The 16,481-nt window shown below is 44.4% G+C and overlaps 1 protein-coding gene across 2 annotated transcripts in view; it reads left to right on the top strand.

The window, feature by feature from the left end:
- Positions 1-9,871: 9,871 nt before the first annotated feature.
- Positions 9,872-16,481, top strand: part of PREP (prolyl endopeptidase) — a 119,803-nt gene continuing 113,193 nt past the window's right edge. Inside the window, exons 1-2 of one of the 2 annotated variants that reach the window (XM_047732079.1) lie at positions 9,872-10,206; positions 15,299-15,373. In XM_047732079.1, coding sequence (XP_047588035.1) covers positions 10,162-10,206; positions 15,299-15,373 — 120 coding nt within the window. In that variant the 5' untranslated portion in view covers positions 9,872-10,161. The remainder of the gene's footprint in view (positions 10,207-15,298; positions 15,374-16,481) is intronic. The other variant, XM_047732078.1, reaches the window with a different exon arrangement.

Genomic DNA, 16,481 nt, shown 5'->3' with positions numbered 1-16,481 from the left:
AATAATCCCTGAAGAGAGCATGGGCAGTATTTTCTCTGACACTGGCCAAAGCAATGTTTTTCTAGATTTGTCTCCTAAGACAAAGGAAATAACAGCAAAAATGAACTATTTGGACTACATCAAAATGAAAAGTACCTGCACAGTGAAGGAAATGATCAATAAAACTAAAAGCAGCCTATGGAATGGGAGAAGATTTTTGCAAATAACATATCAGAAAAAGGATTAGTATCAAAAATAGGTAAAGAATTTATAGAACTCTACACCCAAAGAACAAATAATCCAACTTAAAATGGGCAGAAGACATGAACAGATATTTTTCTAAAGAAGACATACAGATGGCTAGCAGACATGTGAAAAGACGTTCATCATTATTCATCATCAGGGAAATGCAAATCAAAACTACAATGAGATAGCACCTCACACCTGTCAGAATGCTTCAGATCTAGAACATAAGAACAGCAGGTGTTGGTAAGGATGTGGAGAAAAAGGAACACTCGTGCATTGTTGGTGGGAATGCAAATAGATGCAGCCACTCCGGAAAACGGGCGCCTCAAAAAGTTAAAAATAGCATTACCCTATGACCCAGCAATGGCACTGCTAAGTATTTACTTGAAGAATTAAAAAAACCTAATTCAAAGGGATACTTGCACCCCTATATTTATAGCAGCGTTATTTACAATAGCTAAAACATGGAAGTAGCCCAGGTGTCCATTGATAGATGAGTGGATAAAGACGTGGTTTCATATATATATATAAAAGTTTTATATATATATATATGTATATATATATAAAACTCATCCATTATGGGGCGCCTGGGTGGCTCAGTGGGTTAAAGCCTCTGCCTTCGGCTCAGGTCATGATCCTGAGGTCCTGTGATCGAGCCCCATGTCGGGCTCTCTGCTCCGTGGGGAGCCTGCTTCCTCCTCTCTCTCTCTCTCTCTCTCTCTCTGCCTGCCTCTCTGCCTACTTGTGATCTCTGTCTGTCAAATAAATAAATAAATAATAAAAAAATAAAAACTCATCCATTAAAATAAATGAAATCTTGTCATTTACATAATGGCAAATGGATGGAGCTAGAGAGTATAATGCTGAGTGAAATATGTCAGTCAGAGAAAGACAAATGCTATATGATTTCACTCATATGTGGAATTAACAAAACAAAAGAAACAAGTAAAGGGGGAAAAAAGAGACAGACAAACCAAAAAACAGACTGCTAACTGTAGAGAACAAACTGATGGTTACGGGGTGGGGCAGGGGGGAGATGGGTAAATCTGTAATGGGGATTAAGGAGGGCATTTGTTGTGATGAAAATAAACAAGCAAATAGATAAATTGTTTGTGGTAGGGTTGGATTCTTTGGTCTTTGTTTCTGTTTTTTGTTTACCTTAATTATATTAAGGGTATTGTCTTCTATTCCTATTTTTCCTTCAGTGTTTGTTTAATGAATGGGTATGGAATTTTGTTTTCTTAATGTAAAGAGATGATCGAATGGTTTCCTCCTTCCTTTCATGTTTCATATTTCTTCTTTTCTTTCATATTTTCCATCTCTTTGTATGTGTTACATTTAGTATAACTTCCTCAAAGCTACCTTTCAGTTAATGAATTCCCTTTAGCTTTCTAATTTGATATTTAACCTAGCCATGACTTAATTTATTTTTAATTTCTAAAAGTTATATCTTGTTTTTCCATATCTGGTCAGTCATTTTTATAGTCTTGCAATTTACTATTCGGGGGATGACATTTTTGTCTCGAAACACTACATATCATAGCATTCTATAATATGTATTTGGTCTTTCCGGTACATAAAACCCTCAGAGGGTCTAAATATGTTGTTTGTTATTTTTTTCTTATTCTTATTCATCATTTAAAAAATGTCTAGATAGGGAGAAATAAAAAGAACCATGGTAGCTACTGCAAGTAGAAAGAATTTAATAAAAGAAATTTATTATACAAGTGGGATGGCCTGGAAGATTAAAAGAGGAAGGGTAATATTACCTAGAGATTCAGAAGTCAGTCTTTCTTTTGAGGTTGGAGGAGGAAAAGGTTTGGTTTTTGTTCTTAAAGAGATTTCATTTATTTATTTGACAGAGATCACAAGTAGGCAGAGAGACAGAGAGGGAAAAGGAGGCTCAGAGAGCCTGATGCAGGGCTTGATCCCAGGACTCTGGGATCATGACCTGAGCCAAAGGCAGAGGCTTTAACCCACTGAGCCACCCAGGCATCCCTGGAGGAGGAAAAGGTTAAGTGGTTCATGCAGTCCCCAGGAGAACAGTGACGCTGATGCGGCACCAACCCCAGTTACTAATTGCTGTCATACTCCTTGGGAAGTCCATAGCATACACTTTGCTGCCAGAGCCTGGGAGCCACAGTCCCTTTGAAATTGCCAAATTTGGGGCACCTGGGTGGCTCAGTGGGTTAAGCCTCTGCCTTCGGCTCAGGTCACGATCCCAGAGTCCTGGGATCGAGCCCCGAATCGGGCTCTCTGCTCAGTGGGGAGCCTGCTTCCCCCTCTCTCTTTGCCTGTCTCTCTGCCTACTTGTGATCTCTGTCAAATAAATAAATAAAATATTTTTTAAAAAAAGAAATTGCTAAATTTGCTGCTGATGCTTTGGGGGCCAAAGGTTCCCCACCACCTATTCAACTGTGTGGCTATTCTAGAAGTCTCCCATGATCTGCGGGTGCCTGTCATTGTCGGAACCTAAACCAAGAGAGAAAAGTGGTGTCTCTCCACCTCCCCCAGTCATCTCTGTTTTCTTCCTTTAATAGAAGGTAGCCCGGGGCGCCTGGGTGGCTCAGTGGGTTAAGCCGCTGCCTTCAGCTCAGGTCATGATCTCAGGGTCCTGGGATCGAGGCCCGCATCGGGCTCTCTGCTCGGCGGGGAGCCTGCTTCCCTCTCTCTCTCTCTCTCTCTCTCTGCCTGCCTCTCTGTCTACTTGTGATCTCTCTCTGTCAAATAAATAAATAAAATCTTTAAAAAAAAAAAAAAAATAGAAGGTAGCCCGCAGAGGCACTTGGGTGGCTCAGTGGGTTAAAGCCTCTGCCTTCAGCTCAGGTCATGATCTCAGGGTCTGGGAATCGAGCCCCGCCCACATCGGGCTCTCTGCTCAGCAGGGAGCCTGTTTCCCTCTCTCTCTGCCTGCCTCTCTGCCTACTTATGATCTCTCTCTCTCTGTCAAATAAATGGATAAAAATTAAGAAAAAAAAAAAAGAAGAAGGTAGCTCGCTGACAAGGGCATTTCGGAAACGTAATTTTCGGGCTCACAGCCCCTTGCAACACAGTGGATATCAAGGAAGTGTGACAATGTCACTGAACGCTAAGAGACTGAAAGCCAATATTGTTTCCTTGCGTGATCTGGGATTGGGAGTTAAATTGTGGTTGATCTAATCTGGAGAAAACCTCTGGGCTTACGTTAGGTTGCTTTCCTTCAAAAATGGCCCCTTGTGACAGACAATTCAGAAATAGGCATTTGTTTTCAGGCAATCTCTCTCGGATGTGTTATAAGGAAACTACTTTGTACAACTCTAGAGGGTGCCATTTACATAGAAGGCAATGTGAATGATGCCCTTTGGAGTTCCTTATCCTGGTGACCTTACCGTTTCCCTCTCTCCCGAGTTGTTTGTTTGGGGTTTTTTTTGGTGTTTCTTTTGTTTTTGTTTTTGTTTTGTTTTGGTTTTAATGGACAGTCTCTTTGGAGGTGTGGCAATTATTTAACAATTCTTTCGTTTCTTTAGCAGGACCTAACTAGTCTGCCTCAGTGCCCTAACTGGAAGTCTCCATGTAGTACTTTTATAAAAACAATAGGGTGAGGCATCTTGGCCCTGCTCCCTTCAGAAAAGGAGAAAAAATGGTAAGTTCAATTGGGAGCTGGGACCTCTGTCAGCTAGTAGAATTTGAGCTCTCAACCGGAGAGATGTAGAGATCTTAGCTTGTCCTAAGAGTTGGGGCAAACTCTAAACTAGCCAGAAAACCAACTCTTTGGGTTTTATGGGATACTGATTCCCCAAAAGCGCAGAGTGTAATGGACTGAAGACTAATGCTTCCCAGCATGTATTACTTACTAGAGGCTATAATACTACACTGGTCTATAGTGAAATGGTTAAACTGTAAATGTCAAACAAGACCAGCCCAGTGAACTTGAATGTAGGCTTAGTTCTTTAGAATTAATGAACCTGTGAGGACTACATGACAGAAGCTGTAGGAAACGGAAAGACAGTCTGGTTGCTACTCAGGAACTCCAGAGAAAATGGAGGTGCTGAACAGGGTGACCAACCTCTTGTGTGGAGGTCAGATACCCTGCTTGGTTTAAATTAATGAGGCAAACCTCAAGGCGTCCACCATTAATTATTCCAGAGTCGTAAAAGTTCCAAAGAACTTTTTTTTTTTAAGATTTTATTTATTTATTTGAGAGAGAGAGCATGAGAAGGGGGAGGGTTAGAGGGAGAAGCAGACTCCCTGCCAAGCAGGGAGCCTGATGCGGGACTCTATCCTGGTACTCCAGGATCATGACCTGAGCTGAAGGCAGTCTCTTAACCAACTGAGCCACCCAGTTGTCCCAGACCTTAATATTTTTAACATTAATGTTTTAAAAACTGTAAAATGAAGTGTTGTGCAACACTATTTTTCTGTGTGTCCCACTTTGATTTTCTTTATGTGTTTTCATGTGCTTATCGTCTGATTCCATGTTATCTTTTTGTGTTTAATCTTCATATTTCTTAATATTAGTCAGTCTGGGATGCTGTGTCTCCATCTTGCTTTGTCTATATCACTTTTCCCCCCTCCCTGTTCTTTCTTAATCTCCTTTCTGCTTTTATAGCCAATAATATAACTGACACATTTAAGTATTACATATTGTATTTACTGAATAGCTTTAAGTTCTAAATCTGAAACAGATGAATATATTATTTCATCTTTCCCCACTTACAAAAAATGACTTCATTTCATTTTACTTTGTAATATAATTTCATTATATTATTTTATAATATAATTTCATTTATTTTTATAAAATAAACTTCATTTAAAATCGGAGGCCACACCTGATTTTTCTCTTAGTAACAGAATAGGAAAAAAAGATTCCTCTTTCCTGATCTGCAAACACTCCTAACTTGGGAGCTTCATTAGAAATGGTATAGATAGGGCACCTAGGTGTCTCAGTGGGTTAAAGCCTCTGCCTTTGGTTCAGGTCATGATCCCAGGGTCCTGGGATGGAGCCCTGCATCAGGCTCTCTGCTCAGCAGGGAGCCTGCTTCCTCCTCTCTCTCTGCCTGCCTCTCTGCCTACTTGTGATCTCTGTCAAATAAAGAAATAAAATCTTTAAAAAGAAAAAAAGAAATGGCATAGATAAGTTTCACGAACTAAAGTAGAAAAATACGGCAGATTAATTCTTGATCCAGTCTTTCCACCCCAATTTTTTTTAAACCTGGATTTAATTCAGCCCTAGCCCAGGCATTAAGTCAAAGAGGGGAGGAGGAGGTAGAGACCCGAGATTTCACAGTTAAAATGCCAGACACACAGCCTTTAAACCACATGCCTCTATCAAAAGAAGGGTGTTAGAAGGGAACCGCCACAGTTTTCTGAAAAGATCAGAATTTATGATCTATGAATTTATAATTTAAACTATGAATTTAGTGAGTATCAGAGGCCCAGCTATGGCCTCTGAGCCAAACCTACGCTTGTGGATGGGTTGAAAACAGAAGACTGTGGAGAAAGCCCTTCAGTAGATAATCATTGCCCACTCTCCCCTCTCTCTGCCCAGGAGATATGGATAGCACTCCCCTAGGATGATTCGTTCTGAATTCCAGAGACAGTTTTGAGGCTTCCCCGCCTCTGCTTTAGTTCTTACTTAGAACAAGTGAACTTGAACCAATTCTCTCATGTACAGATAAAAAGTACTGATGATGTGGGGTGCCCGGCGGGCTCAGTTGATAGAGCACAGGACTTTAGATCTCAGAGTTGTAAGTTGGAGTCCCATGTTGGATATAGAGATTATTTTTAAAAAGTAAAATATTTCAAGAATATATACTGCTGATATAAGGACTCATTCAAAGTCAGGGAAATAAGGGCAAGGCCAGGAAGAGAACCTCACTATTTACACTAGATGCTATTTCACACTTCATGATGCCCTGCAGAGATTAGATATACAGGAATAGATAAGAATTTTTATTAAAAGCCATATTGGAAAAAGTTACATAAATCTTTAAGGAAACAGAGCTGGAAATTACTGCCATCCACCAATTAATAGGTCAGCTAGCTACCTGGAAACCAGAGTCAAATGAAAGGATTATCCAGCAAGCACCTAAAAGAATCAGTCTTTTTTTTTTTTTTTAAAGATTATTTGTTTGACAGACAGAGATCACAAGTAGGCAGAGAGGCAGGCAGAGAGAGAGGAAGGGGAAGTAGGCTCCCCTCTGAGCAGAGAGCCCAATGCGGGGCTCGATCCCAGGACCCTGGGATCGTGACCTGAGCTGAAGGCAGAGGCTTTAACCCACTGAGCCACCCAGGTATCCCCTAAAGAATCAGTCTTAAGGGGCACTAACAAGATGGCACTCCTGTGTGAATTAGAAAGATGTTTCCTGTGGGCAGATGAAGCCTCCTGCCACTGGATCTTTGTGAGAACACTGACACCCCTTTTTCCACATGAATGCAGTCAGTGCCCCATGCACAGTATGGCAAGTAGAGAGCAGGATGGATTTCAGTCAGCACTTACCTCCTTGGCTAATTACCAGAAATCCTCCCTTGGAGATTCCTATGTGTGGTTGGGAAGAATGCTGTGACAAGTGCCTGGAGTGGGCTTGAGATAGCCAAGTGGCAGTAAATATCACTAACCTGCCTCGTTACTATAGTAACTCTGGTTAAAAGAGTTACAATGTCACACACACACACACACACACACACACACACACACACACACAGAGGAATATTATGCGGCCATCAAAACCCCCAAATCTTACCACTTACAACAATGTGGATGGAACTAGAGGGCATTATGCTAAGCGAAATAAGTCAATCAGAGAAAGACAATTATCATATGATCTCACTGATGTGAGGAATTTGAAAAACAAGAGAGAAGATCATAGGGGAAGGGGGGCGGAAATTAAATAAGACAAAACCAGAAAGGGAGACAAACCATAAGAGATTTTCAATCTCAGGAAGAAAACTGAGGGTTGCTGGAGTGGAGGGAGGTGGGAGGGATGGGAGTGGGTGGGTGATAGCATGGGAGGTTATGTGCTATGGTGAACCCTGATGAATCACAGACCTGTAACCCTGAAACAAATAATACCTTATATGTTAATTTAAAAAAAAGAAAGAAAAAGAAAAAATAAATACATAGAATGGAATTCTCTCCCTTAAAAAAAAAAAAGAGTGGGCTACAAAGTTGGAGGTCAGGCCTTGGCAGTCAGGCTCCAGGCCTCCCTGGAGGTCCTTCTGTGTCTCTGCTAGTCCCACCCCCCAGGGGCCTTGTGTTGTGAGAATGGTTGTAGGTTAGAGCACGAATTTTTTTTTTAAGATTTTATTTATTTATTAAACAGAGAACACAAGTAGGCAGAGAGGCAGGCAGAGAGAGAGAGAGGAGGAAGCAGGCTCCCCACGGAGCAGAGAGCCCGATGTGAGGCTCAATCATGACCTGAGCAGAAGGCAGAGGCTTTAACCCACTAAGCCACCCAGCGCCCCATAGAGCACGAATTTTTAAGAGTTAATTCTGTAATTCCCCTGGAAGTAGCATGAAATGTCAGAGGTCAAAGAGCATTCTGGAGTTGGAATTTCCATGTCTTCCATGTCCATGGAAGGATTATCCAGCAAGCACCTAAAAGAATCAGTCCTTCCATGTCCATGTCCATGTCCATTTCCATGTCTTCATTTTCTACAGACAAGGTAGAGCATGGACTTTGCAGTCAACTGATAAATTTGAACCTTGGCTCTGTCTTAACGATGTGAGAACTTCAGACAAACTCTTTAAAGCTGCTGAGATTCCTCTTCTGTAAAATGGACTCTTTTAGGAGGATTAAAGCAGACAACCCCTATCAAATATGTGGCAAAGGTCATAGTGTACAATCAGTCTGGCAAAAAAAAAAAAAAAAAAGAGGGGAATGGGTCTTCCTCTCCACTCCACCTCATTCCAGTCGCAGACAATCTACTGCTGGCAGCCCACTGCACACCATCTGTGCCGCATGCAAACCCTTGGCTGTCAGGGCCCGAGAACCTGGGTACCAGAGTAACTGCCTAGACAGGAAAGGAAGATGATCCCTGAAGTTTGACTTGTCCTTTGGGTACCACAATTCCCCTAATTTCTACCTTTCTTGCTAAAATGAAACCCTGGGAAAGTTTCACCTGTTTATGGCGGTTCTTATAGACCACAGAGTGCTCCTACTTATTTATGATTATGACTGAGTGTTGGTGTCAGAGAGATCTGGGTTTGAATCCTGGCTCTATTTTTGACTTTTTTTTTTTTTAAATAACTATTTGTTAAATCCTGGGCATAAGTCAGCCCCCGTTTTCCTCAACTATAAAATTGGGATATTCATTATCTCATAAGTTCAAGTAAGATAATTTCCTGCCATATTGGAAGAATCAACTGTTATTGTTGTCATTGTTATTAGGGGATCAGCTAGGTCAGGTCTTCCTGAGTTGCCCTTAAGGAACCCTCCCACAAGTGGCAGAAGCATGGGGCCGGGCCTGGCAGTCCCTGGGCCAGGACACAGACAGGCAAGGCATGGGTTGGTGACCAGGATCAGGAATGCTGGACTGCAGAGTACTGTGTGTGTGCATGGCATCAATAACGTGAGCTTTCCCAGAACTGACGATTCTCAGGTTGGAGTGTTTGTAAATGGATGCAAAACATGGTTATCAAACACCTTGCCATGAACAGAAACACTGAAGTATGGCTGAGAAATGGAATTGGGATAACGCAAAAGAAACAGAACACACGCTTTGACAACCCTTACCACGTCCACTTGGAATTTAGGACGGGAAGGACTTTCTGGTCACACCCATGCCACCCTCCCAGGACTTTTTAAGAAGTCAGCAGTACATAACACATAGGACACATACAACAGCTCTCGTGGTGGGGGCTATAAAGCTTCTTTCCAATGGTCCAGAAAGCAAGACTTAGCCCAAGGATGAAGAAATAGAACTATTCAAATGTCATGACTTTGAGGTCAAGCATCTTGGCTGCTACTCTTTCTCCTACAGGGATGACAGTAGGTGCTCAGTAAACAAACACATCGGCAGGAACGGAATTAAGGAATTGGCAGGATGATCAAAAGACCCTGGATGCTCCCACCTTAGTCCCCTCTCAATTGGCAAAGCTTAGATAAGGGCTCACCCATTGTCCTACGAAAACCTCTAAGCACCTCTGTAATCTGGATGCCCAACCACCCAGTGCCCACTAGGGGTGTTGGAGTTAAGGGAGATGTGTTTCCTTCACGGTTATCACAAGCCATTACTCCTTCCCTTCCAAGACCGGAGTCGTAGGCACTGATAATTAGGCCACCCCAAGCCCTCCGCTGTCACCGCTGGGGAGAGGCAAGGTCTCCCTTTGCCGCCCCACCGCGCCCGGGAACGGGAAGATGGGGGAATCGATTAATAAGCAAACCCGGCTGTTCACTCTCCCGCCCGCGCGGCTACGGCTCAACTGACAGCGAGGGACTTCGGGAGGGCGGGAGGGAGGAGGCGTGGTGGCCCCGGCCCGGCGTGACCGGAGGTGTGCCCCGCACCGTGTCCCCGGCCGGCGCGGGTGCGTCTCCGGCGGGTGCCCGGCGTGGTGGCCCCGGGCGGCGGGCCCGCGTGGCTGCGGCACGGCCTCGGCGGGGTGGCCCGTGTGCCCGGGCGGCGCGGGCGCGGCCGGCGCTCCTGCAGAGGGAGCTGTGCGCCCGGCCCGGCGCACGCACGGCGCCGCCCGCTCCCTCTTGCCGCCGCAGCCGCCGCTGGGCCCGCCCGCCGGGGAGGGGCTCCCGGCCTCGCCGGCAGTTGCTTCCTGCTTCCAGCACGTCCTCGCCGCCTCGCCGCCGGTTCGGTCGTGGGAGACCTGGCCGAGAGCCGCCCGCCGCCGCCGCCGCCCGCTCGGCCCCTGCCAGCGTCCCAGCCTCGCCCCGCGGCCAGCCCCGTCCGCTCGCGCCCGCAGCCCGTAGCCTGCGCCCCCACGCTGCCCCCCGCCCGCCCCTGGCCATGCTGTCCTTCCAGTACCCCGACGTGTACCGCGATGAGACCGCCGTGAGTACCCCAGCCCGCGCCCGCCCGGCTGCCCGCCGCGGGTGCCGCGTCTGCCGCCGCCCGCAGTGCTCTCCCCGCAACCCCTCGCCCCCTGCGTCCCTCCCCTCCCCCTCGGCCTTTGTTTGCGAGAAAGGGGCCGGGGGCGCCCGGCTCCTCCCGAGCCGCGGGGGCCCTGGTGGCCGTCCTTGGCCGCCTGGTGGCGGCGGAGCCTGGGGTCAGCCGCCGTTGGGCCGCCTCCGAAAATCAGTGGGGTCAAGGGCAGACGCCCAGGTAGGAATGGGCGTTTTACGGGATTGGGAAGACGGAACGTGTCCCCGCTTTTTGACTGGAGGAGGCTCTTGCTCGAATATGGTAGGAGAAAGTGTGCATGTGTGTGGATGGTGTAAAATTTAAAACAAAAGCAAACTTTTTGAACTTCCAGACTTAAAATCCTTAAGAGTTGAAGTTCATTCATTCGATTTTAAAACGTGTATTGAGTGCCTGCCCTGCCTCAGGCCGCCGGGGATGCAGAGACGAGACAGAGTAATGGGAAGGATGGAGTAGTGACCCCACAGGGTTACAGTGTGGATCCAAGTTTTCCTAAACAAGAAAAGGAGTTAATGGGGGTGAGAGGAGGCCTTTAGAAGGGAGAGGGGATGGCCTTTTTCAGAAAGAGTTTGTTTTGCTTAGTGGAGGGGTTAGCCGTCATTTACATAAGCTGTAGATTATCTCAGGGTAACTGTTGAGATCTAGTGGGTGGAAATCTGGGCAAACACCCTTTTTGTGTAAAAATTAATTTGGCATCTTAGGAACTGGAGTGAATCCAGACCTCGTGGGCATGATTCTCTTAGGAATAGCCAAATTTCTCAGATAACTTAAAATAGAATCAGAAAAAAAAAATTTGTATATATACATCCAGTTTTTTTCTACTTACTCTGACCTGATTTATGCCAAAAAGTCTGTACTTCACATTTCCTTTGGGTTAAAAGGTACTGAGACTTTAGAGTAAAGGACATATTGTTTCAAATTAAGACTTCCAAGTGGCACTGTACATTCATGGTTTCTTTGACCAGTGGCCATCTGGTAACCATGTTTTCTCAGTCTCTTCAGTTGCTTGATTATTAAATTTACTCTAACGGCCCAAGAAGCTGTATTCCTGTGTTTCCTTTGTGTATGAGAGTAAAGTGATCCTGCCCAGAATGGAAAAGAGGAAAAGACCTGAGTGCTAGTTCTGGTTTTGCAGCTCACTGGCTGGATGCCTTTGGGGAGATTACTTACCTGTTAGAGGCATTCTTTCTCATATATGAAATATTAATGCTGGCTTGGCTAGCCACAGGGCTTAGGACTTAATGTTTGCAGTAAGAAGATCGTCATTCATTTATTCACATGACAGTCTAGCCCTGCAGTGGGCCAGACTTCAGTAATCAGAAGACATGTGAATATCTCATTTTGGTTCTTTGGGATCTTTGAGTTTTCAGGGTAGATAAAAATATAAAGAACTATATACTGTGTGGCTTCATAAGCGTTGTTTTAGACTTATTTTGTTTTTAGTAGGGATCGTTCCTTGCTTAGTTTTTCCGTTTGGGTTACCAAAATCCTGCAGTTCTAGAAAGGGTTAAGTGAGGATTTTTTGAAGACATCGAAAAGATTATGAACAATTAAAACAGTAATGAACAATTAACTCAAAAGGTGGCATGGATTTTAATATTCTCCAATTTCTTCTCACCAGAGAACGCGTGAGAACCCTAATCCTCATGGGCAGGAGAATGTAGCTCTGGTCCAGCTTGGACTCTGCTCTGTGGCTCTCGCAGTGTACTTATGCCAGCCCTGATAGCCTACGTGGGGTATCTTTTTCCTGTGACAGAGCCTTGATTACTAAACCTTAGGCTAGACTTAGCGCGTTTACTCAAATGGTAGCCTTGATTTCTAGGATGGTTTTGTCTCTCTCCAGCAGGTGCTAGAAATTACTGCAGCTCTCTCTCTGTCACTTGAACATCAGCAGTCTTCTGCTGAACTGTGGGGTTGGAGTATGCAACCATTTTTGGTGGATTTCTGCCCTAATGAGCAGAAATTTGGAAACCATGACACTTGCAGTGCAATGCCATCATCCATTCCCCCAGCGTGTTGCTGTCAGGAAATATTCAGGCATGCTCCAGGGGTTAGAAGAGTGTGTGGGGTGAGTGGAGAACACCCAGGAGAATGGGTTTAATTTCCACAGGGCAAAGAGATCATATTGCGTTGAGCCTGGAAGTTGGCCAGTCGGATAAGGTAGAAAGGACATTCCTGGCTGTGTGACCAAAATAAATCATAGTTACGTGGGGCTGGACAGTTGTGGACTTGGACTTGTTTGTGGGATGGCAGGAAGGCCATTGTGACCATCCATGGGTGGACAAGCTTGGATGGGAGCTGGAAAGGAAAGGAAAAAAAAAGAAAGGTCAGATTTGATGGGCTTTGCCTGCTGTGTGCAGGACTCTGCAATTTACCCTGAAGTCAGCAGGTAAGCTACTGAATAGTACAACTAAAATATTGAATAGTAACAGTGCCTTGTCAGGGCTCTATTTTTAAAAAAGTCTTCTGGGGGAGATGAGGTATGGCTGGCAAACTTAGATCAGATGGAGTCAGACACTGCACAACTTGAGTTTGGGGGATGTGGCTATAAGATCACTCCACTTGTAGCGAATGGTCTTGTAGAAGAAGTAATGGGGCAGGGGAGTAGAGTGGTGGCCCTTGGCTCCTGGGATTGTCCTGGGGAGAATGCGTTTCCTCCCCTGGTTAAAAATGTCTGCTGCACAGCTGACCTCAGTCTGTTTTAGATGGTAATACTTGTGCCAGGGAGATGGGGCTGTTTCCTCAGAGGTAAACACCATTCAGGAGGCATCCCTGGGCTCTGGGTCAGGGGTGGACCTGCCAGTTTACACCTGGCCTGGTTCATTAGCAAGAGGTTAAGTGCACGGACTTTGGGATTGGCTTATAGAGGGTCACGGTTCTACTGCTTGTTAACTTTCTGACTTCAGTTTCCTCACCTGGAAATTGAGTTAGTAAGAGCCTTTCAGTGAGATACCGTGGCTGAAATCTGTGGCTTGGTGTTTATAGTCCACCGTAGCCTCCAAGTGAACAGTAAATCTGTAGCCCTTTATGCTTGCTCGCCTTTGTGAATTGTATTCCATACTCTGTAAACTAGGAATACCATCCACCCTCTTACAAGGATGCCTAAAACACTAGGCACAACAGTGTGGATAGTCAGCAAATGTTCATTGCTTTGGACCTAGTATTAGGCAAAACTAACATGATTTCCTGTTAATCTTTTCTGCTTTCTTATGACAAGTTAAGTCGATAGAACCGTCTTGAGTTTTAGTAACATCATAATTGAGGACCATTTTTAAACCTGGCGTGTCACCTCCAAGGAATATTTGGGGAAAAGCTGTTGGCAGTTTGCTTTTAGTCCTAGCCCTGGTTCTGAACTCGGTGCGGCCCTGGGCATGTTGCCAATTGTCTGTCATGGCTCCTAAAAATGTTGGATTGGAAGATCCTTTACAACTTTAAATTTTTCTGATTTCTTACTGTCAGAGAGGAGAAGGTAGTTATTTTAAGCATACTGAAAACCACTTCAAGGGGTGTAAAATGTGAAAGTCTTGCAGATACGAAGATAAGTTTTCGTTCAGTGGTAACAATCAGCTACAATTTAGAGAGGTTTTCCAGAAAGGTTGAAAGTTGGTCATTTTATGAAAACTCATCAGGGAGATTTTAGTCTGGTGTTGTGTCCCTTGCATTTGTCAGTTGTTTAATGAGAACATTTTCTGAGTGTTCTGCTTCAACTGCCTATTCTTCCAGGTGTGCATTTCTCCAGGTGTTCTCTCACCTGGCTCTCACCAGATGCAGTGAGATGAAGGCCCTTTGCAGAAAGCCCAGGGTTTTAGGCACCAGGAGATTCTTCTCACCTGCCCAGCAGCCACACGGGAACTGTGACCAGAAGTAAAAGCAGCAGATTTTTCTTTTCCCAGGACATTGTTTCTCTCCGTTAGGGAGGAGCCCTTACCTTCTGATGTTCGAGACAAAGCTAGGAGTTAAAAATTCATCTGAGACCCTGGTATTGTTCCCAAAAAACTTCCTAAGAAACTGTAGCTGGAATGTTGGAGTTGTTCAGAGAGATTTCCTGGAAAGATATTGTCCATGTGGTTTCAGTTAGATTTATCAGGATAGTATGAAACGGAGAGATTTCATAACGGCCTCTACCTTTGGGAATTTTTTTTTAGGCATGATCACCTGGGGAGTGGTGACTCCTGCCCGCTCTGGCAGCCTCGCTCAGTTTCTGAGGCCAGGCACAGGATGTGGCTTTTCAGAAGCTTGAAGGTGTTTCTGATGGTCAGTTCCCATGGACGCTCCTGAAGCCTTACCCTCAGCCAGACCCTGCCTGCACTAAGCCATTGTCTTTCTTCAAATACCGGACTAGTCTCATTGGGTGATGCCTTTGTGTCTCTTTTATTATAAGCATTCCATAACAATACACAAAAGGGAAGAAAGGCTTCAGTTTTAGGAATGTTCTTTCATTGTGCCCAAGTCAGCTTTTTTTTTTAGCTGATATCAACTAGAATCATTCTACTGCACATCGGTGACTTGCTTTTTGGCAGTTGAGACTTACAGACAAAACCTATCATGTAATATATTGTAGGGAGATTTTCTAATCACTAGCAAGCTTAGCAGGAACAGACGAGAAGCTGGTAAGCACGTGTGTGGTAACTCCTTCACAAGCGTGCCCTTCTTGTGTCCCGGCTGCATTGTGCGACTCTGGGCTTTGCCACTGACCACACGTTTCCAAGTTTCTTTAGCACAGCGGCAGGCCTTTGTTTTGTGTTGTACAGACAGAGCAGTTCCCTATTCTGACCTTTCCTCTTTCTTTCCTCTCCAGCTAAAACATGCTTTTCATGGCGGGTGGCTTGACACCTTTGAGAACCTGCCAGCTTTGGTTCATGTGGTAATTTGGGCAGACACATTGCCAGTGAGCCAATTGGGGTATTTTTGCCTGTCCTCCTGTTTTCTCTGTTACATTCAGAAAATACTAACGCAGTTGGGGGTTAGACGCTAATTGTTCAATACCACATTTTGTCTGTTGCAGGTACAGGATTATCATGGACATAAGATTCATGACCCTTATGCTTGGCTTGAAGACCCAGACAGCGAGCAGACAAAGGTAATTAGGGCTTATAATTAAAGATGAGATGGTCTTAGTACCTGGCGCCAAACCCTAGCCATCAGTAGCTATGGCTTTTTCCTTCCTGGTATCTTCGTGTTTTCTTCCGTGGGGTGGTGAAGGAACCTGTTGGTGCTACCACTTTTTGTCAAATGATTCATGGGTGAAAGATGAGACCATTTTAGTCCCAGAGAAAATAAAAAATGCTTGCAATAATGTTTATGGTTTATGGTGACACCGATGAACCAAGTATTTGAAATGAAAAAATGAGAAGTAAAATGCCAGGTAAAAATGAAAACATAAAATAATGTGAAGGGAAAGTTGCCTAAAACATTTTTTCCAAAGGAAAAGGAAATCCTGTAAAGTTGGCCCTTGAACAACCTACGGGTTGGTGGCATTGACCCCTCTCCCCAGTACAGCTGAAAATCCAGTTATAACTTTTGAGTCTCCAAAAAGTTAACTCCTCATAGTCTACTGTTGCCAAGAAGGCTTACCAATAACATGAAGAGTCAACACACATTTTGTATATGTACTGTATATTATCTTCTTAAAATAAAGGAAGCTAGAGAAAAGAAAATGGTATTAAGACAATCATAAGGAAGAGAGAATACATTTATAGTTCCGTGCTGTCGAAAGCTCAACTGTATACTGAACAAGTATCAGGTCTTAAACAGTGAATGCTGGTCTTGAATTACTTATTGATTTTAATGGAGCAACAATAAAACAAAAACCAAATTGTAAATATAAGAACATTCTTAAATTTTATAGAAGTAAGGGGGTGGAGGGGAGAATTTTCTGTTCTGTCTGAAAATACAAAGCTTTCCTATTCTTTTGGAGAAACTCAGGTTTTTTGTTTTGTTTTTTAAGATGTATTTATTTATTTATTTGAGAGAGAGAGAGAGAGAGCAAGCAAGAGAACATGAGTGAGTGGAGGGATAGAGGGTAAGGGAGAGAGAGTCCTCAGGCAGGCTTCCTGCTGAGTGTGGGGCCTGATGTGGGGCTCAGTCCCAGGACCCTGAGATCATGACCTAAGCCAAAGTCAAGATTTGGCCGTTTAACCAACTGAGCTACCCAGGTGTCCTGAAACACATAGTATTTTGAGCTGAAG

Source organism: Lutra lutra, chromosome 6 (genome assembly GCF_902655055.1).
Source record: "Lutra lutra chromosome 6, mLutLut1.2, whole genome shotgun sequence".
Taxonomy (NCBI): Eukaryota; Metazoa; Chordata; class Mammalia; order Carnivora; family Mustelidae; genus Lutra; species Lutra lutra.
The sequence above is the reverse complement of the archived record's forward strand: the minus strand, read 5'-3'. Positions and strand labels throughout refer to the sequence as shown.